A 27,540-nucleotide genomic window follows, 5' to 3' on the forward strand; every position below is an offset into this window, starting at 1 on the left:
TGAAACTGTGGGAGGCTCAAGGGGCATGGACCTGCTGACTCATGGAGAGAGGAGGTCATGCTGGAGTAGGGTTTCCTGGTAGAACTTGTGACCTTGTAGGGGACCCACACTGAAGCAGCCTCTGCCTGAAGGACTGCACCCAGTGAAAGAGTGACCCACAGTGTGGAAAATTTGCCTGTGGGATAGACTCATGTTGCAGAAGTTCAATGGAGAACTGTCTCCCATGGGAGGGACCTCACACGGAAGCAGGGGAAGGACTCTTTGCCTTGAGCAGCAGCAGAAACAAGGTGTGATGAACTGACCATTCATGTGTTACTGGGTGGAGGAAGGAACTGGGAAGGAGGGAGGGGTGAGAAGAAGGTGTTTTTTAAGAATTATTTTACTTCACATTATCCTGCTCTGATTTTGTTAGTGACAAATTCAATTAATATCCCCAAGTTGAGTCTGTTTTGCCCGTGATGGTATTTGGTGAATGATCTCTCCTAGACCTTATCTCAACCCATGAACCCTTCATTATATTTTATTTCCCCATGTCAGTTGCAAAGGGGAGTGACACAGTGGCTTTGGTGGGTGTGTGGCATCCAGTCAGGGTCAATGTGCTACAAGTCAACAAGAAGGTGAATCTCTGTTTCCACTGTTTATTACATAGAATGCTCAAATGCTGATGTCTGTATTCTGTTCCAATCCCCTCTTCTGAGCGATTAAACTTCTTGAAAGGAGTTGTGGAAGAGGAAGAATATGACAGAGTTTTGGTACGATATGTCTCTTCCTCCAGCACTTGAGAGGTAACTAGGGATGGCACATTCAGGATGAAAATTCACCCCAACAGTAACAGATTTTAAACTGATACAGGAGAGGCTTCACTCCCTGAGATGTTGCAGAAGGTTTTTTGGGGTGGATCTACTGTGCCCTATGAAAAAGGATACTAGTAAGTAACAGAGAGCTGCTTGATTCTGTCCACCAGTTTGGGTTTATATGCTGTCTGACATCACAGACTGCATTCACAAGTCAAGGGAATTTCATGTTTTGTGTGCTTTTATCATGGCTTTTCCATAAATGATTATGGAGATCTGCTAGGGAAGAGTGGTCTGGAACTGCCCTGAACTGCTGCAATTCTTACTGTTAGACCTGACCACATATTTTGGCAGCACTGTTGACTTGGGCTTTCCTTGCTTGGAAAAATGAAATATCTTTAAAAAACCCAACCCAACCAAACCAAAACCAAAAATCCAACCAAACCAACCAATTGACTAAACAACCCCCACCCCCAGCCCTCCAAAAACACCACCACAAACAAAAAATAACATAGATCCTTGAAAAATCATAGTTCTAATAAATGTAGTCTGAAACTAATTTCAGTATTATATGTAACTGTTTCCTGATTAGATTGGAAGTACAGAGAAATCTAAGCTACAGATAATGTGTTAAGGGAATCAGAAATAATTTCTGCATCAGTCTGCCTCTTCCACAAATGTTACATTTCTTAGCATTTTAAGTATTTCCTCCATATCCTTGAGGAAAAGTAGATGCTAACTTCTTAGACAAGATCTTTAAACACTCTATGACAATTTCAACGACTTTTTTATCATCATTAATCCTAGATCTTTTACAGCTAGTCAAGCCTCACCCAGAAAGCCTCACCCAGCAGAGTTTATATGTGTTATTGTTCTTTGGAGTGTTAAGTGTCTTAGATGCAGTCTCTGCTGGGAGCTCTTACATAAAGAACAGGTTTCTTCCATAAAACAACCAAGTATTCAAAACATTGACACCCCCCTCGTTCCCCTAAATAATCCATAATTGCTCTGTATTGTTTAACTTAACAGTTACTGATGTCATTTTTTACAGGTTAAGAAAAACAAATGCTCTCACGCTCTGAGTTTTGAACAAGCCAAAATCAAGAAATTAAGTGTTCTAAACACTTAGCCACTTCATCCAATAAATTAATTCAGTCTGGTTTCTCTATCTCTGAACTGTTTCCAATAAAGTCTAAATACAGAAGGATAAACCCATTGATAACTTTCTACTACTGTATGGATATAATGTTGCCTTTTATACAAAGTAGTTTTAATGTTTAAATTTTAATATTAATTCCTTTTTTTTTCTGCACTGATTCTTTGTGACTTCTTTTTTTACTTATTCACTACATTCTGGTTTTCTCAGCTGGGTTCTGAGGGGACTTGAACACCCTGAAAGACCAGTTCTGGAATGATCAGTTGTTTACTGGCTGAGTGTATCCAAACACAGATCACAATGAGCAATAGAGGAGCTAGAGTCAAAAGGTGTTTGCTGGCTCAGATGCCAACAGATGAAATCTAATTAATGTACTCTATCCAATCAGTACCTGAGTGAAATCTACCTATGGAATAGAAACTGGCAAACAAGCTGAAAATCACTATATTAATTGCAAGCAGTAGACGATAAGAAGGTAAAACTTGTACCCTATATTTCTATATTTCTTGAAAAGTCGTGGTGCTCATCAGTACCTACACTGAGCAGCAACTGACATACAGGAATGAAGGGCTTATGTACCCTGTGAGGCATTTGAAGCCTCTCACATTTGAAATTCCTCAACTATCTTAGCAGGATGAAAGCATCACAACTTTCTACATTCATGAAAAGATTGTGTACTTACAACACAAGCTGCTGCTTAGTGATGCAAGTTGTAGTAATGCAAGCACCTACATGGGATCTGAATATCCAAATGGAAATGTCATCATCTTCATAACTTCACAACTGTTGAAAAACCAGGCTCCTGGAATTAATCCTTTAGAAGTACTGAGAGCAATGGCACATCCCTACTGTAGAGGAGAATATTGGCCAAATGTACTGTGTAATTCTGAGAATAATGTAGGAAAATATCTAAAAGCCTGAAATGTTACATTTAACATTATCCTACCACGTTATGGCTGCTCAGAGGTTCTACATGAATTTAGAGCTGCAAGTCCATGTTTAAAAAAGCACTGCCATTTCAGTAGGAAATAACAAATTTATATCGTAAAGAGACATAGAACAATCCTATCTCATAATACTAAGGCAGCGCTGCTGGGAGGAAAAAAATTTTATTTTCTGAGAGTGTAACCTGCCTGCATCCCAAATGGGGAGAAAGACATATGCTTGCTAAGCATATTATCTTATGGCTAATGCTGAAAATTACTTCAAAGATGTTAACCTGTCTCTTTTTTTCTGAACAAGGAGAGTCGTTCCTTTCCTACATATGAAGTCTTGCTGTTTTCTCAGACATTGAAAGATCTTATATTTTCCTAAGTCTTCTCAGAACCCTGGGCTGATGACAGTGGACTTGTTATATTGTGGCTAGCAATACTGTTGTGACTCTCTCAAAAGAATATAAATCATACTTCTGTAATTACTGTTAAGGGCTTTATTTCTGGATAAAAACAGTATTGTCAAATGTCTTCAAGTCCATTTAATCAGGAAGACACTTTCAGAAAGCTTTTCCCCTACCTATTAATGCATGACTACTGTTCTAACACAATTGTTACATTTCTATTAGACAACAATGGTACACTTTCAACATCGAAGGAGTGTAAAATCAGCTGTAAGCAGAAAGTTGGTGTGACAATAGAGAATTCTTACCTTTTCTATGCACATAACACAGAATTCATAATGTAAATAGTAACAATGGTAAATAAAACACTTCTTGCAAATTAACATACAGCTTGATGTTACTGTAAATCCTCAGGCCCTTAAAAATATGTAAATACCAGGAAATGTCCTTCTCATTTCTTAAAAGACAAGCATAATTTGCAACATGAAACTTGTGAACAGTTCGTTCCTGACAAAATGGATGTCATGCTTTGTTCAGTCAAATTGTGTTTCTTGGATCATGTGGCATTTATGACATAGTTTAGATCACTCTACTCCACACGTACAGGAGCCTTTCCCTCTGCAAGTACCTGCTAATAAAAATGAGAACTGCGCAATGTTGACATTTTTGCCTTACCATATGCCCATAAGAAGAAGACTAAAATTCCAGAAGTTCCTCTGTCATGCATATTCATAGATTATTCCTGGGCGTGTTTGAATAATCAAACATTTTCCAATTTAAGCTACAATGCTTAAGCTGTACTTGAAAAATGTTAAAACGTTAACCACAGAGTTTCTGTTTGTTGTATAAATAACAGGTTTTAAAGAATTAGTAGAGGAAATAGGTTATAAATCTCAACATGAATGAGCTATTATGATTTCATGTGCAGATCTGAGCCATAAACCAAACATGCCTTCTCTGCATAGGACAAAGACTTCATCTACAATGTCTGATATAACACATAAAAAATGAAGAGAAATGTGTCAGTCTTTAGTCCATGAGCATGATGGATAGTTTTATTTAGGATTCCCTCATCCTTTTCATTGAGGTGCTTATTTTCCAGGAATAATGCAAGCATGTAAATAGATGCACCCAGATGCTATTCGGAACCTTTGAATAGGTTTATGACAGGAGCCTTAGGAACATGTGTAATAACAGTACATTTTCTGTGGTTTGGCAAGAGATTTACGGGAGCTGCCACATACCTTTCACAAGAAGACAACAAAAATTTGGCCAGGTTCCTGTTTGATTGCCACAGACTGCATTTTGATTGTTCTATTAGCAGATGATGGAGCTGCAGGTACTAGTTAACAACTTCAAGTGAAGGGTTGAAGGCAGCTGAGAGAGCTGTATGAGGGGGCTTTGCTCCCCTGGACAAGCACCTGCAGCCTTTGCCTCCAGGCGGATGTGAACAGTAAATGTCACAGTACACAAGCATTTCAGCTTAGTGTTCGGGAAATTCTCTTAGGTTTCGTAGGTAACCACGTCAGAAAAAGCGTATCGGTGCATCAAAGCAGGACGGGGCCCGGACCTCTGCCCACCCGGCGTAGGCGTGACTGGCTGTGCCTGCCTACCTCGTGAATGCTACAGTGTCTCGTCCTTGCCAATGTCCCCTGTTCCTGCTGTAACCATCCCGGGCTGTGTGCCCCATCCCCGTCTGCCTCAGCCTGAAAATGCCTGCCCATCGCTGCCTCACGCCCTGTGCCTGCCTGTGTGCCCCAATTGCTGCTCGCATGCCTTACCCTCCCGAAACACAGAATCCTCATCCTCTCCCTCTGTACTCCCTACCGGTGCCTGCACCTACTGTCCCTACCCGTGCATTCTGTCCTCGCCAGAGACCCCCATTCCCAGCAGCCCCCCGCTGTCGAACGCCCGTGTCCACCCCTCTGTCCACCCCTGCCCGCGCCGCCCGAACCCCGGAGGACCCTCGGAGGGCGGACCGGCGGCGGCGGCTCCCCGCCTCCGTCCCCACCGCCCGGCAGCGGGGGGCCGCGCCCCGCGCACCTCCCTGCCCGGCGGGGCCCGGCGGAGCAGCGCACCGCGCGCCGCGGCACAGGCAGAGGCACTGCGGGCTCCAGGCGGGCGCGTCACGGCGGAGCGAAGCGGCGCGGGCGGCCGCGGGGTAGCGCGCCGGAGCGCCGCGGGACCGGGATGGTCACGGCCATGGGGCAGCGACGGGACACTGCCGCCTGCCCTCTCGGCCTCGCCCTGGGACTCCTCGCCGTCGTCCAGGTAAGGGGTCCCGCGGCTCACCAGCCTCTCCGCGGGCCAGCACCGGGACGGGGCTCCCCTGCTCCAATGGGGCGGGGAGAGATCCGCACCTGTGCCCGCGGACATGCTCCCTGGCTGGCGCAGCCCTGTCGCGACCGGCAGGGGGGCTCCTCCTAGGCCTGCAGGTAGCTGCGCGGCTGCCCACAGCCCCGCCGCCCGCGGCGGGCAGGACGGAGGCTCTGCCGCTGCTGGGTTTGCCGGGCGGACATCGCCCAGAGCCTGAGTCAGGCTGGTCTGGCAGCTCTCTGGAAGGGAGGGTGGGAGGATCGTTTATTAGAGAAGTTACGATACTGCTGAGCTTTGCTGGGTGTCGGTCGTGAGGTTCTCAGCCTACTTCGGGGCAGGTAAATACTCTTCGAACTAAAGAGAAACTTTTGAGTCTCCACCTGCTTTTCTCACACGGATGTTTGATTTTGAAAGTCGAGCGCTGATCGGGGACGTGTCAGTGCGTTTCCCTTGGGTGTAATTTTCATCCTCTAATATGCTGTACAGGTAGTTTTCTTTGCTTAGTCATCAATTTACTGTTGCCCGGCTTTTACTTCAGACTCTAGCCAAGGAAAATCAAGGAAAAAAACCAAAACCAAACAAACCCCTCCCTTATAATGCACCAGGCACCCCCCTGGAGACGGTATATGAACTCACATTTAGCTTTGTCTGTGTTCTAAAGAAAAGCAAGTGTGAACATGGCTCTCTAAATCATTCTCATTTGGGTTTGTCCTTAAATTCTGAAGATGAGTTTTAAATAAATAATAGCACATTGGCAGTAATGATGCTCTTTTTGTATTCATGGCTCTTTTAGTATTCATAGTAATACCTTAACTCTCTCAAAAACACAACAAGCATTTAACAAAAAAAGTACAGGGTCACTTGAAATAAACTTAGAAACATTCTATGTGTTGGCTGCTGAATCGAGCATTCCTGGTCTCCTTCTCTGCTCCTGACATGTATTTTTCCCTTCCTTGAACCTCTATAGAAACTATACATCCAAGAGAAGGTAAGCCTAGTGATCTGTGTAAAGTTCATAGTTTTGGCAGATAAACTTTTGTATTAAACTATGTTGCCTTCTGCTACTGCCCCATTTCTGGATTCCATGAAAATGAAATGATTAAAAAGCACAGTAGGGTTCCATCAGGGAGGAGGTGTGATGCCAATCTGTAACTGGAGGCAGATGGTAGGACTGGATCAGGACTGTGCCACTGGAAAAGTTGTTGACAAAAGTTTACAGGGTTCTTTGGTACCACTGGTTGTCTCAGGAGCATGCAGACTGGCCCACAGAGACCAGTATCTAATGGGATCTGGTGTCTGTTCCTGATAAAGCCTACCAGAACCATAACTGTAATTCTGCAATGGAAATGTCATCTGCAACATACTTTAACTCTGACACCAAATCTTTTCCCAAGACTGCGATTGAGTTGATCTCCTCTGGTGCTCTGCTCTGTCCCTGATTATCCTGCCCTTGTGCACCTATTTGCTGTCTTTTTTTCTAGCAGCTCTGCTTTGTGGAAAACTAAAATATCTCCTGATTTCTTGCAAATACAATATATGCAAATACAGACTATTCAGGTTTACATTTAAAAATCGTAGAGTGAGAGAGATGCAGTTCAGTGGCTTAGGAGTTGGAAAAGACAGTCAATTTAGTTTCCTTTGGCTTTTATATTGGATTCTTATACGAATTTCATTTTGCAGTTATTGAGGTAGTTACTTTTGAAATAGCAGTTTGTCACTGTCTCCTGCCCCTAGTCTCAAATTTATACAGTGATAGTGTGAATAAAATCAGTTGTCCCCATAGATAACATTTCCTAGGCCCAAGAACATAATCAGCTCAGGAAGCCTCTTGTTGGTTTTCTTGCGTTTGTAATGCAAGATTGAGGAATAAGTGAGGATTAAAGGTATGCTTTACTAAGCAGCCACAGGTATGTGCATGTATCACAGAGAAGATATATATATATATATATATATACACAGATAGATAGATGGATATAAACTGCAATTCTGTAATACTTCATTTATTAATCTAGAATTGAGATAAAATTAAGGTGAAAAATCAATCTTCTAATATGTTAAGTGTGACCATGAATTTAGTGTTCTGGCAATATTTTCATGCTGTGTTATCACAGAAACATAGAATAATTTGAATTGGAAGGAACCTTAGATATCATCTGGTTCCAACTCCGCTGCCATAGGCTCCACCTTCCACCAGACCAGGTTGCTCAAATCCCCATGCAGTCTGGCCTTGAGCACTTACAGTTATGGGACAAAGAAGCATACTAAATCTTCCCCGCCCTTTTTTTGGTTTTAATGGAAGAAGAAATAAACTGAGTCTTCAGATTGTGTTGTGTTGTTATTATTTTAAAAATCCTTCAGGAACAAGATCAGATTGAGGTTTTAAACTAGTAATTAATAGGATCTATTAAAAATTGTATGTCAGAACTATTTTCAGGCTGCATTTTGGAATTAAGTACAAGTTCACTTGAGTTGATGCCCTCTTACTGCATTCTCAGTTCAGTGTTTCTTTGGAATTTCAATTTACTCATTCTTTTTCCATATTTTTGATGGCTATCACCATTTTTTATAATTTTGTCTTCTTTTAGGTCTATAAACCAGTATATTGCATTTTAGTGCAACTTCTCTTATTAGAGTGATTCTTCTTGCAGCCTTTTTTTTCTTAATTTGCAGTTGCAAATTTAAAAAATGTGAAAAGGATTAAAGTAGATATTGAACACAAGAAAATAGACTAGCTTTTTAAATTTCACTGTACATAATAGTTATTTTAGTAGACTTAGTTTTTGGCTCAGCTTTAAACTTCATGTATGAGCTTCATGGGTAAGTGTAGGCAGTTTCACAAGTTTTATGGGCTGACTGGATATGAGTAGGTTAGGTCTGGAAGGGCTGTAAGCAAACGTAGGCATAAGTTGAATTTTTATGCTTGTCATTCCATTCTTAGACTTTTTTAAAACCTCATGTTTGTTATATGCAATTCTGTTTTGTATTTATATAGTATGCTTGCTACAGCATTCCCTTTTCTATGTTCACAATATATGTTACAATGTGGGAGGAAGTGAAGTGGTGGTATTTTGTGTGTTAGGAAATAGTCACGTGAAGAAGAGAGCATCTTTTTAAAACACTTGCATGTAGTGACATAGTAGTAAATCATATTAAGCACCTACTTTTACCTTCCCCAACAAAATACTTACCAAGTGAAAATCCACTGAGTTTTGTTCCACCGTCCAGAGAAGACTATACCTTTCTCTTCTATTTAATAAAGTGGAACGTAAAACTACTGAATATATGAATAGACTCCCTGCATTTGAAAAACTGACCATGAGATAGTTACAAAGTCCAAATGCTTGTCTGGAAGTATTTCAGATGGCATTGCAGAAAAATTATGAGGGCAAAATACTAAAATACAAGTAGTAAATTTATATGGTTCAATTAGCCAGCACTGAAATATTACCATGCCTCTACTTGCTCCATGTAGAAACATCTTGAAAGCAGTTTTTACCCATCAAAATAATTTCATAGCATGTTTTTTATAACTCTTGGAAGCATTATGATCAAACTTATATTGATGAATGTAATTATGGATGGTAATGTTAAATTTGAGCAAACTCAGAAGTAATTTCATCTTGTTGTGGAAGGTTTATATAAACTTCTGTTACTTTAGTGATTGGAGTTTTCTTTTGAGCTTTGTAATAGATCAGTGGAATTCTTGGTTATATTGTGGGCTGAAGGCAATAGAACACAGAAGGTTACATATTTTTTTTTTTACATCATCATGTGGCATATTGAAGTTCCTGTTGTTTCAAATAATAAGACTTCCTCTCCCCTTCTATTTAGAATCAGAGAATCATAGACTGGATGAGGTTGTCAGAGATCTCTAGACATCTTATCATTCCCATCAAACAGAGTCCCATAGAGCCAGTTTCCTGGGATCATGTCCATGCAGCCTATGACTGTCTTCAGGGAGGCAGACTCCAAAATCGCTCTGGGAAACCTGTGCTGGGCCTTACTTCTCCTTACAGTGTCCTGAGATTCAGAGGCAACTTCCTGTGTTGCAGTCTGCAACCATTGGTTCTTTTTCGGTCTTTGCACCCTCCCCTCTGGTATTTATATATGTTAACAAGATCTCTCCCAGCCTGCTCTTCTCCAGACAGCCCCTGTCAGTCTTTCCTCATAAGAGAGGTGACCCAGTCCCCTTAGAATAGATTTTAGGAAAGTTTCATGCAAAATTGTAGAACCATTTCTGAGAATTCAGGTGTATGGAGGATATGTAATTTAAAGCAGTTCTAAGGATCTTTTTGTCATGAAAACCTTAAGCCCCCTTAGTGACTTTGTAAAGAAGGGTTAAATATTTATCAAGAGAAGGGCCTTGCACTGGAGATGTCAATTGCTAAAATTGTGAAGAATAAATTTGCTGAAGTTAGAGATCTCAGTGCATTCATAGCCTGCAGCTCACTAGAGATTTAAGCCGTCAGCATTTTCACACGTTTTCACAAGCCATATGTGAATATGTGCATATGTCAGGAAAAGAAGCGGTTACTTCCTCTTCTCCTATTGCAGCAGACAAAGATTATTCACAAACTGATATTACATCTGGATCCTACAACAGTCATGTTTTCATCTGTACATGTGTAAAGGCAGAGGGAATGAAGGGTTTGTGAATTCCAACAGATGAAAAAAGAACTACAGGAGGTCTAGAGATAAATACAGGGAGTGGGAATATTTTAGCACTGGTCTGATTGTACAATTTCTGACAAGATCTGAAAATATTAGTTGTTGCTCTCTTTTATGACCCTGATAAACTGCTCTTTTATAATAGCGTTTGCCTACTTAAGATGAAAAGAGAGAATCAAATTCTACTTCTGTAGAAGTTCTGTATGATTTGAAATGTTATCTTATTCCTTATTTAGACCTGAATGCCAAATTTCACAGACTTAAACATGTCGTCCTGTTCATGAGTAATTCCTGCAATCATTGGGTTGATAATACTGCCAAACAATTAGGTACAGATATGGAATACTCTTACATTATTGTTAATGAGCAGTGCAAAAATTGATTGATGAACATACTCTTCAAAAAGCGGAGGTGTAATTTTTGATAACCCGGATTAGACTTCTATTAGCACTTTCTAGTAGTCTCATGGCCCTGTAATTTTTTTCTCTTAATAGAAACATAACTTAGGCTTTGAAATGCATCTCTGTTCTTGGTGTAGAAGTTTACATTAGGTCCATGACTTGACACTACTAGAGCTTTATGGGAACATCAGAAGATGTAAAGTATTGCTGCTTTTCCTAAGGATTAAGGAATTCTGTGTGGCTGTTAGATAGGCCCATGTTTTGTATTAGGAGTTTTGAAAATCTTGCTTAGAAATTTAATGTTTTCCTTAGACTTTTCTTAGATTTTCACTTAATACAAAAAAAGAAAAAAAGTCCACTTTCACTGCAATCCACACTTCAATACTTTTATTCTTCAGTGTCCTCTTTTAGGTTTTTTTTTCATACAAAACATAATAAAGTATGTCCTGCCTCTGATATAAAGATTATGAAAAAAGACAATGTGTGCTATTAGGATGATGTATCGTTAGTAGACTAGCAAATCATTAGCTGGATTTAGCAACCACAGTATTCCCTTTATGCTTTCAGTCCTGTATTTTAAATCATCCCATAACAGCTCAAGTACATGGGTACATGTTGCCATTATGCACCTTAAGGCACTTTGCATTCTAAAATTGCAGTTGTGTCCCAGCTGCAAACAAGATCTTTCTGTTATAGTAAGCAATGTAATGGCAATGTTACATGTCATTTACAAGACTTGGTGAATAATGCCATGTGCATCTGAGTCATGCACCTATTAAATTTAATTAAACTCCTTAGACACTTTTCAGTCTTAAGGGTATAAATTTTGTATGCCTTTTGAGAGAAATATGCAGTCAGCATAATTCTTGAACATGTATGTGCAAGGAAAGTTACCAAGAGGGGGAGAAATGAAAAGAAAAGAGGCAATTCAAGGCCTTTGGGAAATATATTAATTGCAGCTGCAGTAGTTACCTTAGAATAAATTTGGGATGAATACATCACTGGTGGTGTTTGACACACAGTTAGATTTCTACAAATGGAAGAAGAAAAGAAAGGAAAAGAGAAACCGTGTAGTTTGGACTGAACATATAGGGAAAATCAGATTATAACAATGAGTTCTGCAGGACTACAGAAAGCCTGGTTCTTTCAGCACATTGTTCTATTGAGTGGACAAAAGCAGTATTGTATGTGCTTCTTACATACCAGTTCTGGATTGGTGTGGGAATGGAGTGGGTGATCTAGCAGGACTGTCACATCTCAGCCAGTAATATCCATCAGAGGAATTAAAGCCTATTCTTGCATCCATGCTTCAGTTTGTTCATAGTCCTATATGGCTAGATGCCATAAATAATGACTGCATTACATCAGTCCCAGATATGGCTTGCGGAGTTTTGTTTGGTACTGTTACTTTTGACTCAAACAAGTGTTTCCAGAATTTTCATCTGTACATTTTTTTAAGCTAACCCCATATGTGCCTATTCTTCCCGTAAGTCATTTAATAATGAAAGAGTGGATTTGTACAAAACTGCCTGAAGTTTTTTCATTTGGTTTTGTTTTGACTTGCAGATTAAATGGACATATGTATTGCATTGAACAGAAAGATCTGCTTGTGGATTTTGACATAGTTATAAGAATAATGCCACTGTGTGTAAATCAGGTGGGTTGCAGAAACCAGTTTTTTCTTGGGCAGCAATTTTGTGTGTATGTGTGTGTGTGCGTGTGTGTGTGTGTGTGTGTGTGTGCGTGTGCGCGCGCGCGCGCGTGCGCAGTGGAGAGTTGATAAGAAGGAAAGACTTCACAGATAAGAATAACACTACTGAGTAATATAAGAGCCAAACACTAGTCCTGTCTGGCTGCATCTTTTATTTACTTTTATTTTATTTTTCTTAGTGTTTTTTTCAGAGGAAATAGAGGGGAGCCACACTCCTGGCTTACACTAACTCCCAGAGAAATGAACTGAGCTGAGGTGGTCACCCCTTTCTTATTGCCATGGACTTAGCTATATGCTGTGGTAGGAAACTGGAAACAAAAAAGGGCAGATTTTATTTTTTTAGCAGATGAATGGCACAGCAAGAGTAAATGAACACAGTGAAACAAGCACTATATATTTGGGGGTTTGAATCAAAGACAAGGATATGCCTTTATCTCTGCATTACTTTATTTATCCAATTTTCTTGATGTACAGGTGTTTGAAAGAGTGTGTTTGTAGAATATACAGAGTTTCAAAGTCAAATTTTAAACATACTTGCCATGGGTAAATCACAGTGAAGCTGTTGTGTAGTAACGATTTACTGTTTGATGACTGGATTTCACAAGGTGGTTGAGCATAGAGGTTACACAGCTGCCATTAACTTCTATATATAATTTGAAAACCCATCTTAATCTTATTACTATGATAACTGAGGAATCTACTAGCCACTGAACAGCTACACAGTGAAGAATGTTTTATTGGCTAGAAAAGACACACAAGGAAAAAACCAGGAAAACCTGGTGCTTGGTTGCTGTTCAGAGGAAGAAATACATCAGAATTCTTCATGCAGAAGGTAGTTTCTGCACTTTGCTTGACTGACTGACCTGTGGCAGTCAGAGGACAGCAAGCTGAAAAGAGATGTGCTCAACATTTCAGATAGATAATATAAAAGTGAATGCACCCTAATAATAGGGAAATGACTTTACTAGATGCATATATGAATATGAACTCCACAAAACTATTTAGACTTGTTGCTAAAAGACAATTTTAGGAAAGGATTTTAAAGCTATAGTTGAACACTTTTAAAAGAAATGTCTATTCATTGGAAGAAAATTCATCTTAGGAAAAGCTTACTTCTAAAGCTTTTAGAAATTTTAGAAACTATTACTGGTTTTTTTCCTAAACCCCTAATATATTAAAAAAACCAAACAACCAACCAAATCAAAAAGCCCTCCAAAAAACCAAAGAAGCTTTGTAAGGCTCAGAAATATAATTTCTTCATACCTGGTGAAAGTGGGCCATTTTCAAACTAGTGAGACCTGCAAGCTGTTCAGAAGGTTTTTGTAGATGGTAACTAGTGTATGGGGTCTTCATTTACTCTCCGGATTGATAAGATTTCCTGATGGATAAGGGTCTGTTTGTGATTTTTTCCTTATCTTTTTTTCATTTTAAGCTGTAGAAAGAATATTTCTGATCAAATTTCTGTAACACAAGAACCTGGCTTTTTGATTAGCCTTGAAACACTAAAATTGGCTTATACCATGTCCTGATTTCCCTCTCTTCTGAAATTAAGGTGATGGAGCCATCTTTGAAGATGTTGAATTAAGTTTTTGCACTGAATCTGAAATATTTTTTTCAAGAAATCTTAACAGGGTTGTTGTTATTATTGTTATTTTATTGTTGCTTTTATTTTTGTTTTTATTATTTCCCATTCTTAATTTCCTTGAACTTAAAATTCAACTTTCAGAAGATATTTGTCCCTCGAACAAGTTTTTGGTTTTTTTTTCAGTGTGTCAGTTGCAAAGCAGTTGTCTGGGAAAAGAGATGTATAGCATCTAAATTATTTTCAGCTGTAAAGAAAAACTATAATTTCAGTCTTGCCACATGTCTATCACTGGCACTGTTGGCTGTTATTGATTGACTGCTGATGAAAAAGAAGGAAAACTGGTGTTCTAACGGGATTCTTGAAATATTCTGTGTTAGGGAACAGTTCTTTTCCTGGTCTGGGAGACCGCATGTTTTCCTGTCAGATCATGTGCAAAGAATTCTGGATTTTGGAGTACAGTTAAAATGAGTATTTACAGGTTCCCTTTCAAACTGGTTTAGTACCAAGAAAAATATTTCAGCTCTAAGCTGTGCCCTTGATGTGACATCAGACCTCCAGCAAGGTGAGAATATAGCGGAAAACCTAAAGGTTCATGAAAATAATTTGAAAAATTCAAATGAGAATAATGAAGAAAAAAACCCATGCAGTAAAAGATAGACTGATTTTGTTTCAAAAGGATATATTCCTCTGTGGCTGATCCTATCCTTGATATCCCTTTACATTGTATTGACACTATGTCAATACTAGGAGGAAAACAGCTATATTTAGAAAAATGTGTTAAAACCCCTAAATTTGTACTTTATGCCAGTGTTTTGAGTTAACTGCTGCCTGTGTTGGATTTTGCTGTTGATGTGATGTTGTATATTTGAAAGATTAACTCCTTCCTTTCTATACAAAGCCAGAAGGATCTGTTTCCATATGAATAATTGGTTTGACTTAGTTCCATGCAGAGATTCAGTGCTGGTCTGTGTTGGCTTTTGTACAGAACAAATTTTGTCTGGGTGAATGTGAAGGCTTGGATCTTCTTAGGTCCCCTTAAAAATTGAAGGCAAGATGAAAATAGCCTGAGTATAAAGCAGTTTCCTAAGCTTTTTGTAGAAGTGTATTTAGAGCCATGTCTGGCTACTGTAATAACCTTATGGATTTTTGCATTAATAGAACATGTTCTGAAACAGTGACCATATTACAGAGGAAAGCTGATATATCACAGGATCACTATGGGCACATAACATGGTTAAACTCAATATTTCATCAACCTATTTATAAAAAACCATAGGTAAGTAGATTGTTAGCAATACACATAATAAAAAAATACTGAGTCATGTAATGACCATTTTAAGATTACAGCAGCTGTGATCATCTAAGTGTACAATTTAATAAAAGCCCAAGTACAAAAATACTTCTGACATAGCTACTTAGAGTCATAGCTTTTGTTTGTTTGTTTTTCTAATGAGCTTTTGTGACTAATGTTGGGGTTAAAATATTTCTTGCATCTGATGAAACCAACCTTAGGATGCATTGTGTGTTCCTGTGGTCAATTTGCATCCGACATTCAGTGAATGAATTTCAGTTAAAAGAGAGGGGATGGAAAAGTTTATTATTGCATTTCTCATGTTATCTTTTACTCTCTGAAATGATTTAATCTGTCCCATGGAGGGGGGAAGAAAAGGCATCTGTTAGGTGTGGGGAAGCAACTTTGCAGAAGCATAATTTTTAAAATACTTACATTTAATACTTTGTTATGACAATTCCCTGTGATCGTGCAGCTGAAATTGAGGTTTGTGTCTTTCATTCCTATTACAAGTCTTGCAGTCATGACCTTCTGTTGATGGGGTTTATAGCAGTGATGGATAAGGGTAGAGTGACTGATATCATCTACCCAGATGGTTTACATTTGATACAGTTGTGCACAACATACTTGTCTGTAAACTGGAGAGAGATTAATTTGAGGAATAGACCACTCAGTGGATAAGGGATTGGCTGGATGGTTGTTTTGATAGAATTACGGAGTCACTTAAGTTGGAAAAGACCTTCAAGATCATTGAGTCCAACTTTTGATGGAACACCACCTTGTCAACTAGACCCTGCAGTGAGGGCCACATCCAGTCATTTCTTGGATACCTTGAAGGATGATGACTCCGTCCTTGACAACCCTTTCCATGAAAAAATTCTTCCTGATGTCCAGCCTGAACCACCCTGAAGCAGCTTGATTCTGTGTCCTCTTGTTCTGTCACTAGTTGCCTGTGAGAAGTCACTGATGCCCACCTTGCTACACAACCTCCCATCAGCTAGTTGTACACAGCAGTAAGGCCTCCCCTCAGCTGCCTTTTTGTCGAGGCTAAACAACCTCAGCTCCCTCAACTGTTCCTCATAATACTTAACTCTCTAGACCCTTCACCAGCTTTGTTGCAGTCAAAGGCTTAATGTCTGGGTGGAGACCAGTGATGTGTAGTGTTCTTTGGGGGTCATTAGTGGAACCGGTATTATTTACTGTCTTTTCTGGGGACACAGATGCTAGGACTAAGTGTATCCTCAGCAACTGTGCTAAAGAGACCTAGTGGTGTGATATGGTCAACATCCTGGAAGGACGAGATACCATCCAGAGGAATTTTGACAGGCTTGAGAGATGGGCCTTTGTTAACCTCATGAAGTCTGACAAGGCCAAGTGCAAAGTCCTGCACCTGGGTTGGGGCAATCCCATCCATGGGTACAGACTTGGCAGAGAATGGATTGAGAGGCCTGAGAAGGACTTGGAGTTACTGGTAGATGAAAAACTGCATATGACCCAGCAACATGCTCTCACAGCCCAGAAAGCCACTGATATCTGAAACTGCATGAAAAGCAGCATGACCAGCATGAAGGAGCTGATTTTCCCACTCTGCTTTGGTGAGATCCCACCTGGAGTATTGTTGGAGCCCTCAACACAAGAAAGACGTGGACCTGTTTAAACTGGTTCAGAAAAGGGTCACAAAGATGGTCAGATGGCTGGAGCATCTCTTTTACAAAGACAGGCTGAGAGGGATGTTGTTCAGCATGGAGAAGACTCTGTGGAGACCTTATGGCAGTTTTACATTACCTAAAGTGGGCTTACGGAGGGATGGAGAGAGGTCATGAAAGAATTTTCATTCTGGTAATTACCCGGGGAGGCAGGAATCTCAAGCTGTTGATATAATTTGTGTGTTTCTTCCTCTAAGCAATTGTGAAAAAGCAGATGAAAACAATTTCTTATTTTTCCTCCTACAAAAAACCCCACAAACCCCAAACCAAAATCCATTAAAAAAACCAAAACAAACAAACCAAAAACCCAACCAAAATCAAAACACCAAAAAACCCACACACACCAAGAAACTCCTGGACCACAATGGTGTCTAGTGTGTATTTACTTTTAAAGAGAATTTAAGAGTTACCCACAAAGATAGCACCTAAATTATTATACTTGCAATGTTGCAATGTTACTGAAATAGAGACAAAATACTTTGAATACAGTAAGGTAAGTATGTAATAAAAATGGACTAATAAAAGTGGACTAGTAAAATTTTGATACAGCTGTTGCACTGTTAAATTACAGACTAGAGGTGCTGGTTGCTATACCAGAAAGAAAGAGGTCCATAATTTTCCAGTTTAAGGGAAAATTGCACGTGTAATATATAACTATATTAGTTACTTTTATATTTAATGTTGCTCTTGAAAGGCTAGAGTTCAATGCTTTGCATGTGTGCGTGTGTTTGTTAACAAGGATGGAGCAAGGCGTACATTTACATATTGTGTAGCTCAGTTTTCTATTTGAGCTGTTTTTTCGATCCTTTGTGAGGAATGCAAAGAGATAGTCACTTGCAGAATATCTCATTCTTTGGCTTAGATCAGTAGAATACAAGGTATCTGTTCACTTCTATGAGTCCTTTATCTTGCAATAAGGAGACAGGATTGATAGGGGCTACTTAGAAAAGGATGCAAGTATGAAAACAAGTTGAATGGGGCTAAAACAAGGATGTGGATTAGTGAAAGAGGAAAATAAAGGAAATAAATAATCGTATATTTACAACTCGAAGAAAAGAGGCAGTTTTTTTCTGTTTCATGAAATTAAACTCTTGATAATCAGTTTAATATATTGTCCTCCAAACCAAACATTTATCTGTATGTCTGATGAACAAGACAGCATTCTGTATGTTGCCCATTTCTTTATCAAGAGTGGGAAAGACTTTTGATAGAAACACAGGTAGAAAGATTGTTACTTGTCTTTTGCATAGCTGTTAAAATACTGGTGAGTAGAGAAATGTGAGAATGCAAGGATATTGGACCTGCATCTCACTAGCGTTTTCCTTTGGGCGTTTAACTGGAATGTCTTAGAAATCTTTTCTTCCTACCCCCATACAACTCTACTTACAGAAAGTGATATTTTTTTTCATAGATCCTACCCTAGGATCAAGCTGAGGTCTTGCGTTTCTAATGTCTCTAAAGTACTCAATATTCTACACTCTTTATAGAGCTTTTCCAGTTGTAAAGCAGAGATGATAACTTATATTTGTCTGTGTCTTTATATTCATGTGTGGTTTAAAATCAGAAATTTGTATGGTTTTTAGGAATTACACAGCACAACACAAACTAGTCCTTTACAAAGTTATTCAGAAAACATTGCAATTTAAGTAACTGTGAAAAGCACAGGCTTTAATGGCAGAATCTCTTCTAGCTGCATTTTTGCTAGCTGAGTGTTTTCAGATTACAGAATTAATACCTGAAAATTATGTTTAAAATAGTTGAAGCTAGATTTTTGCACATGTCAGCTCTGACATTAAATTTAGTACCTGTTGGGAGCATTTTTCCTGCTTGCAACAACAAGATTCTCTCTCTCCTCCCCACGGTCTACATTGTATAAAGAATCAGTCATGGGCACATAGCCTGCAAAATCCTTCTCATTGCTCTTGCCATCACTATAACTGCCTTAGTCATGATATCTAGCTTTTTCCAAGTGTACAGTTTCTGATAAATTTGTCTGTAATGCTGGGTAAAATCATGGTTTCAAAAGCAATTTCTAAAGAAAAATCAGGAGGAAACTTCCTCTTTTAATGCTGTGTTGTAATGCTTTTGTCAGCCCTTTGTAGCATATCTGAAATACAGGAGATAGAAACCAAAGAATTGACAGTGCACCCTTTCTTCTAGAGACACTACTTTCATGAAAAATTCCATCTATAATTCTTCATATTTCTGTATGTGTCTAGCTGATTGTCTGTGTAATAGCGAAACTTTATTGTGACTAACATTGGCAGTGGGGATATAGAACTTGACAGCTGCACTTCACTTCTCGAATATGAAGTTTTGGCACATTTGCAATTCTTCAGTAGGAAATGTTTGTCTGAACAGAAGCATCTATTATGAACTTGGAATTGAGAATAGATTCTTGATTGCATAAAAAACACAGAATGTCAAATATCCTAAGGCCAAAATAATGTTTACAGCAATTATTTTTGTCTACTACAGCCTGTTTTAGCAAAGTAGGAGGATTTTTGTTTTCTTTTAAACTTCTGAAGTGTACCTGGGAAGCACGTCATGTTTTTCATGTTTATTTTGTTTTAAAAGGATTTTACTTACGTTTTCTCTGTCTAAATATGCCAAAATTCCCAAAAAAAGGACTGGATTTTTAAAAAGCCTTAATTAGGAAGATTCAGATGGTCCTATGAGATGAAAATACCATGGAACTTAATTCAACCTGGTAGAAGTTTTTCCCACTTATCCTGAAATCTAAAGCCTAAGGACTCAAAGAATTCTGGTTTCTTAGATGCTCTGGGATGTATTGGGATGTATACTTGTACCTCTGAGAAGGACAAATAACTTACACTGTATTTTAAAATTTAAGACAGTCTCAATCATGTTCAATGTGTTCTAAAACGCCTAGAAGGAGTATATGGTTATGTGGCAACCTGGATACAATTCCTGTGTCATTGGTGAGGCATGGATTTGTGTGCCTTTAGTATAGAAGTGTGGATTCTAAAATTGTCAGATTTTTAGTTTTGTTGTTCATGTTTAACAGCATTTTATTCACTTGATGTTAAATTTTTTAAGTTGTGAAAGAGTAAGTAGGAGAGAACTCTTTTGAAGCTAGGAAGTTAGAGCTTTTTTTGGTAACTCTTTTAGAGGTGAGTCTTGCCCTTATGCTCCTTTTATGACTTTTTTCTTAGAAATCACAGATCATTATGTTCAGAAATGCTAAGGATTCTCCCCTACAGCAATGGGGAGAAAATGGAATTACTGGGATTAGAAAGAAAGAAAAGAAAGAAAAGAAAGAAAAGAAAGAAAAGAAAAGAAAAGAAAGAAAAGAAAGAAAAGGAAAGAAAGAAAGAGAGAAAGAAAGAGAAAGAAAGAAAGAAAGAAAGAAAGAAAGAAAGAAAGAAAGAAAGAAAGAAAGAAAGAAAGAAAGAAAGAAAGAAAGAAAGAAAGAAAGAAAGAAAAAGAAAGAAAGAAAAAGAAAGAAAAAGAAAGAAAGAAAGAAAGAAAGAAAGAAAGAAAGAAAGAAAGAAAGAAAGAAAGAAAGAAAGAAAGAAAGAAAGAAAGAAAGAAAAAAAGAAAGAAAGAAAAAAAGAAAGAAAGAAAAAAAGAAAGAAAGAAAAGAAAGAACTGATTAGTTTAATGTTGGCAGTCTTACTTTCACAGAATTGCAGTAACAATTGCACTCTGTATGGATGCATGGCTTTTCTCTGTACTTCACCTTCTACCTCTTCAAATCTACCAGCCAAAATACACTGTTTGCCCTACTGTAGAATTCTATGTCTTGTTGAAAGCAAAGTTTAATTAAAATATTTAATATATTAATTGCACAAAAACAGTGAGGAATTTTTTTCCTTCTTAACCTTGAAGAAGTGAATGACAGGCTAGTCATCTACAGAATCTTGAAAGAATTATTTACACCTTGTCCTGACGCAACTTAGTTATTTCTCTCTCCCTCCACATTTCTGTGAAGCTCTGGACATTTGCCATGGCAGGAAAGATATTGAGCTGCATGTGCAGGTGTTTCTGTTTATTTGAATAACTTCCCTGATGCTTGGTTGTGTAATTTTGCTCATTCATAAACCACTTGACAGATTTTTAGGGCAGCATCCCTGTCCTTTTCTAAAGATCATCTGAGAAGTCCCATTTAACAAATTTTTTGCTGTAGGGGTGCCAGTGATATGTTCAATTTTTCCATTCTACAAGAAGTGCACCAGTTTTTGACCTTGTGTACTTTGTACAAAAGATACGCTGTTTCCAGGAGTACTGGGTTTGTATGTGTGTTGTAAACATGCTATTCAGCTTTCTGAAACTGGCCTCTTAAGTGAAATTAGTGACCCATGTGAAGCTATCCAGCCCTGTTCTCATAGCCCTGCGAAGAAAAAGTACTTCACACTGGATCTCCTCTATATGACAGATAATTGCTTTCGTTAAAAAAAATTTGTTTTCAGCTTTTATATTATTCATTGTTCTGAGTTCTCAAAACTACCTGTCTTGATTAGTATGGTAATAAAATTTCACCCTGTAATTAATTCTGTTAATAACTCTTTTGCAGCTTCCTTAGAATTGTTTGGATAATTAGATCCTTGTTCTCTGGAACTATTTTTTCTCAATAAAAAGAAACATTACAAATAAAGTATTAATAGAAAATTAATAATTTTTTGTCTTCCCTTAAACTTCTGTTTTCTAGTTAAAGTAAATTACCAGTGCAAGCATTTATATTTGAGGAAAGCATTTTTGTTGTCTTTATCAGGAACTGTCATAGTCATCTTCAGGGATTTCAGTGTTTTCTTACTGTATTGCAACCTAGAACATAATAAATATCTAAAGACAACTGGATTAATAATCACAACCTGAAATAAATTAATGATCACTGAAGATCTAATAACCACATTTATGCTTGATTTATCCAGGTATGAATTTAGTAGTATTTTAATGCAACAATGTGTGGGCACGGTTGAATTAAAAGCTCAAGCTCTGCCATGCTGACATTATTTTCTCTGCTGATTTTTTTTTTTGTGTTCTTAGTCTTTCCACCCTTGCACCAAATTATGCACATGAACTGGCAGGATTTCACAGAAGTTTAGAGGAGTTTTTTTTTTAAACACAGTGTCAAGGTAGTCGCTTGTCTATATTTGAAGTCCTGTGACTAGAAGAGAATAGAGGAACATATTGTGGGTCGAAGTCACCAGCAAGCAAGCAATAGGAAGGGAAACACAGATATATACCTGTACATGAAACGAGCAATGATGAGGAGACCCTGGTACATAAGTGAGTAATAAACACAGAAAATCTAGAGGGACAGAAAGCAAAAAACAAAAAGAGGCAAAAAATTATAAGCAAAAGTATATGATTTGACTAGTGTCCATTTTGTGTTTAACTTTAGTCTATTTTTATGTATCTGAGGCAAAATAAATAAAAATTATATTAATACTAGTCAGAACTTAATATGCTTTTGTAGACAGTTGGTACATATAAGGACAATGGGACTCTAATTAGGAGCCAAACTCTTCTTTATTATGTTCATCTCACTTTCTGCTTTATCTACGATAGACTATTTCCCAAATGATCTGTAGCTATGCAGATATTTTTGTTGAAATCCAAAAGTTAGCTATGCATATTACTGATATATAGAGTGAAGATTACTTATTTCTTATTACATAGTAATACATTGTCGCTCAAAACCCGTACTATCTACAGCTTACAGATGGCATGACATTTTGACATGGTGCAAGAGATTTTTTTTTACAGTAAGGTTATTTAAACTGGTAGCTGACAATGGCAGCTTCACTAACTCAGAGCTATATGGTAAACTTACCTTGTGAACCACAAACACATCACAGAAACCTTGGTGAGCAGAGAGAGCTGAGAGGCAAGGGACTGTGTGACTCCTCAAGGATCCTGCCCTGGGGCAGTGCTGGGACTGGGAGCCTGCTGGATCCTGGGATTTCTTTCACTCTGTTTGAAAATTTGAATTGTATGGTAGTCCCTATGTTAGTGGAGGTCTGCAACTGCTTCTGTGAATTAAGTGGTGGCAAGAAAGCTGTTCATAAACTATATGTGGTTAAAATCCACATGTTGATTGCCCGTATATTTAGTATGTGAGCGTATAAGGAATTCTAAATGATGGTCTGTATCAGCAAGAGATAAATTTAACCACAAAGGAATAAATTAGATAAAACTAATGAAGTACACATTCCAGAATGTGGGCAATGAGCCAAAAATGCATATTTCGACCTTGTGAGGTATATAGTGCCATTTTAAGTAGGTGGGAAAGCAGAAAAGCAGGTTTGCACATGTTTGTTCTTGGGAACCATTCCATATTGTATAGGAACACTGTTTAGATCAGCTAGTTAAGGACAGAACAGTCTTTAGTAAGATCATTGAGACTTTTGATTTCAGTGCTTCAGAATCTTATTTTTAGATGATGGTGTGCTGCAAGAAATTAAGAGTACTGAGCAATTTGAAGAGTAGTAGGCTAGATTAGATCTGGAGTAAATATAACCTCTATAAGAATTTATTATTTGCATTTGTTAGTTTTTCTGTAATTCTTTAAGCATGCTTAAGTTTCATTTTTTGTGAAAATGTTTTCTGTTTGTTGTAATGTTAGCTGGGAGCAACCACCAGTAGTTTTTGCTTTTTTAAGAGTTGACTGATGCCAGCATGCCAAAATCACCATGTATGGTATGGTGGGTACATTCATATACTGCATGTCCTGTGACCTTACTGGTTCAGAATTAGCACAGATGTCTTTTTCAAGTAAAATAAATAAGACAAATGGAACACCCCTCCTAACAGTACTTTTAAAAGGAATGTACATATATATACACACATATATGTATATATGTATAAATATATAGATGTATATAGATGTATATACACACACACGTATATATCTATATGTAAATTTCTATATGCATGTGTGTTGAAGAATTCTGATATAGAGAGATCGAGTCTTAAGGATCCTTTTTTCTATAAATATATATATATGATGTGCAAACTTTGATGGCACTAACCATTTTATGTCTATAAAAATAGCTTGATACTGAAGGATGAGCTAAATAAAGCTTGGATATAAAAGAGAATAGCATTTTTCTTAGTAAGTTTTAGATGAAACTTCTGGTTTCTTGCCTCTAGTTGGAGGAAATATCATAATTTCAAAGTGTCAAAGTTGTCTAACACTCTATAAGTACTCATTTTAATGTTATTTGATAATATCCTGGCCAGCAGGCCTTTCAGTGGAAGACTTATGGATTAAAGAAATACAGATTTATTTGAAAACTAGTAAACAGTGGGTTTAAGCAGTGTGGCAGTAACAATACGTGCTTCTGATATTTTATCCTTTGCCACATTATAGTGACAATCTATTAAGAGGTGTGTCAAGGTTATTTAATTTTCGTATATCCTATATTCCCAAAACGACTGGGCTGCTAAAATAATGGTGGATAGGATAGTTCTTGTAATAATAGATTTTCCTGAATTTGATCTGCATGTGTTCTGCATTACTGCTTCTGAGGAACCTGAAAGGCCCTCCTAATCCTCATGTGAACTAAATGCTGTCTGGGGAATGAAGGGATTGAGCCCTGTAGAAGAGGACTGGTGAATGAAAAACTCGATGTTACCAAGCAATGTGTGCTTGCAGACCAGAAAGCCGATTGTATCCTGGGCTGCATCAAAAGAAGTATGGCCAGCAGGTCAAGAGAGGTGATTCTTCCCCTTCTGCTCCACTGTTGTGAGACCCCACTTGCAATACTGCTTCCAGCACTAGGGTCCTCAGCACAGGAAAGATGTGGACCTGTTAGAGAGATGTCCACAAAGATGGCCAGACAGCTGGAGTACTTGTGCTATGAAGACAGACTGAGATGGTTGAGGTTGTTCAGGCGGCAGAAGAGAAGGCTCCATGGAGACCTTATAGCAGCTTTCCAGTACTTAAAAGGGGCCTATAAGAAAGATGGAGACAGACTTTCTCATAGGGTCTAATTTGATAGGACAAGGGGTAATGATTTGAAACTGGAAGAGGTGAGATTCAGACTAGATATAAGGAGGCATTTTTTTACAAAAAAGTTGTTGAGTCACTGGAATAGGTTGCCCATAGAAGTGGATGCTTTAAGCTCTTAAACTGTTTAAGGCCAGGTTGGATGAAGCTTTGAGCAACATGTTTAAGTTGAAGATGTTCCCTCTCATTGCAGAGGCCTTGGACTAGATGACTCTTAAAGATCCCTTCCAATTCAGACTGTTCTATGATTCTGTAATTCTAGGATTGATTCCATGATTCTGTGATTCTATGATTCTAAATGCAAAATAGAAAGAAAATTGAATTATTTGTATGATACAAATGTGTGACTGGAGTTGGCAGGAGGAAGGGATAATGGTTAAAAACTGCCAGACATCAGCTGAAAGTCACTATCCATCCGAACATAAGGAGAGGTGACAGAAGGGTACTGTCACTTGACCACTTGTAAATTCCTTACGTGTATTTGTGGAGTTCAGTCAACCTTAAGATAGTTTGATGAGTAATGTCTTTGCCTTAGATAAAATGGTGAAGAAGAGCTATTTTCTGTTCAAGTCTGTCTCTTCACAAAGATGTATAGGAAGCTTTACAATGGGAACTCCTCCATTCCTTTTCCAATGCAAGCAAATGATAATTCATTGTAGGGTGCCATAAAGATACAGTAGATTTATTCAAGGACCAGGTGTGGGAGCAGCACCACTATTCAACTTTTTCTTTGACAGATGACTTGAACTGAAGACTGGTCTAGAGCAAACATTACCTCATAATGTATTTGGCACCAGCACAACTGGAAAGATTATAAAGGAAAATAGTAACATGCTAAGATATGAAAAGTGTTGCTTCCTCCATTCAAAATTCACAATTTGTCCAGTAATGCAGCATAGATTGTCTGTCTGGGGGTGTAGCTTATTTCACTATTTTGTGTATTAAAACAGGGGATCCTTCCTGGATAAGGATGTCTGGGCATCCTGCACCACTTGAATGAACTATTTCTTCTGATATGATGATATGCAGTCTTATTAATGATGGAAGGGTAACAAGGTTAACAATGAGGTCACGCTGTAATTTTGTGTGCTAGCATATCAAGCCAACACTTTCTTCCTGTTTTCTCAGACCTAATTACCTGTAAGCCACTGTGAACTAATAGCAAGCTAAGTTTAGAGCAATTTCTTTAGTAATACCTGGTAAGAGCAGGGCCTACTGGCTCCAAAATCCCTAGTAGTTGAGCCCACCCAGCAATCTGCTTTCAATTTTCTCACAAGCATTCCTGGTTTTGCTTTTCAGCCTGTGGGAACTTTATGGACCAGTTTTCCTTTTCCTCTCTAAAACAAATGTCAGCAGAGTCAAGATCCATAAACTCACTGTTGAAAAGTGAAAACAAAGTGCTGACTCAGCCACAGGGAATTGGAACCAGGTTGCTAACATAACAGGTTGGCCTAGAAATCACTGCTATGATAGCTGGGAGGGTCTTTTAAGTTAGCTTTTTATTGCAATTTGCATATGGGCATCTGGCATTGTGTTTTTGCATCATTGCTTGAATTACATGGGCTGTGCAAACTGTTTTGGGATACCAGAACAGTAACTTTTATCAAGATTGTTCACTTATTGGTTTTGAATCAGTTGTGTCTGGTGTTAGTCACTGTGCCCCTGTGCTCTGAACTGTGATGATGTTCACTTCTGGTAACTGTGCTGATATGAGTACAAACTGGCAGGTGCAGGCACAGTGTGATTTCTGGCTTGTATTTCTCACGATTCCATTCTGAAGGTGAAATCAGAACTATTGCTTTTTGAGAGTTGCATCTCTGAATTAGGTATGGTTAAATCCCTTGAAGACATGTCATGTGCAGTGAGAAATAAATCCGGGACACAAAACTAGTTTCATTAGCCATAACTTTATAAATTTTCTACACGAGGCAGTTATCTAGTTAACAGATGGATTGTACAATAGATGGTCCCAATATGACTATGCTGTAAGCCACATGAGGGATTCAGCTGCTGTGATCAATCAGAATAGCATTTGCTCTAGGGCCATGTGTTATTATTTATAATATATACTCTTTATACTTCATAAAATTCCCTTATCACTCCTTATTTCATAAAATCAATGTATTGAAAGAAAGAGCCAGAAGATTTATCATTTTCATAATAAAATATCTGACTTCACCTGCCAGAAGTAGCCAAATTGATTTTTAACGTCTGTTAATGATTTAAGTTTCCCTTTTTACTGACGTCAGTACAAGGGTGTTACCACTCCCAGTCCTCAGTGAAAGGGTATTTTCAGTTTACAGAAAAACATACTGCTTGTCTCTGCATTTATATATACATAATGTACACTACATTTTAATCTTACCAGTAAAATGTGGAAAATTTAAGTAGAGTCTAGATAATAGGAAAATTGGAGACTCAAAATGTGGTACTGGGCAAGAAGGCATAGAAAGGTTTTTTAAATTATTCATATCTTTTATCTCCTCTTCTTCTTCTCTTTATTATGAATACATAAGAACATTTCTGTGGTTTCCTTTCTTATCAATCTAATGGTTACAGTTCAGAGATATTCAGATGAAGTACAATAAAGTTAAGCGC

The 27,540-nt window shown here is 38.2% G+C and overlaps 1 protein-coding gene across 1 annotated transcript in view; it reads left to right on the forward strand.

Annotated features, from left to right (window-relative positions):
- The window catches only part of ADAMTSL1 (ADAMTS like 1), a 419,662-nt gene that overhangs the window by 14,578 nt on the left and 377,544 nt on the right, over nt 1-27,540 (forward strand). Inside the window, exon 2 of the mRNA XM_071581576.1 lies at nt 5,083-5,557. Within this exon, the coding sequence (XP_071437677.1) occupies nt 5,083-5,557 (475 nt within the window). The remainder of the gene's footprint in view (nt 1-5,082; nt 5,558-27,540) is intronic.

The sequence above is a fragment of the Pithys albifrons genome, chromosome Z (assembly GCF_047495875.1).
Source record: "Pithys albifrons albifrons isolate INPA30051 chromosome Z, PitAlb_v1, whole genome shotgun sequence".
Taxonomy (NCBI): domain Eukaryota; kingdom Metazoa; phylum Chordata; class Aves; order Passeriformes; family Thamnophilidae; genus Pithys; species Pithys albifrons.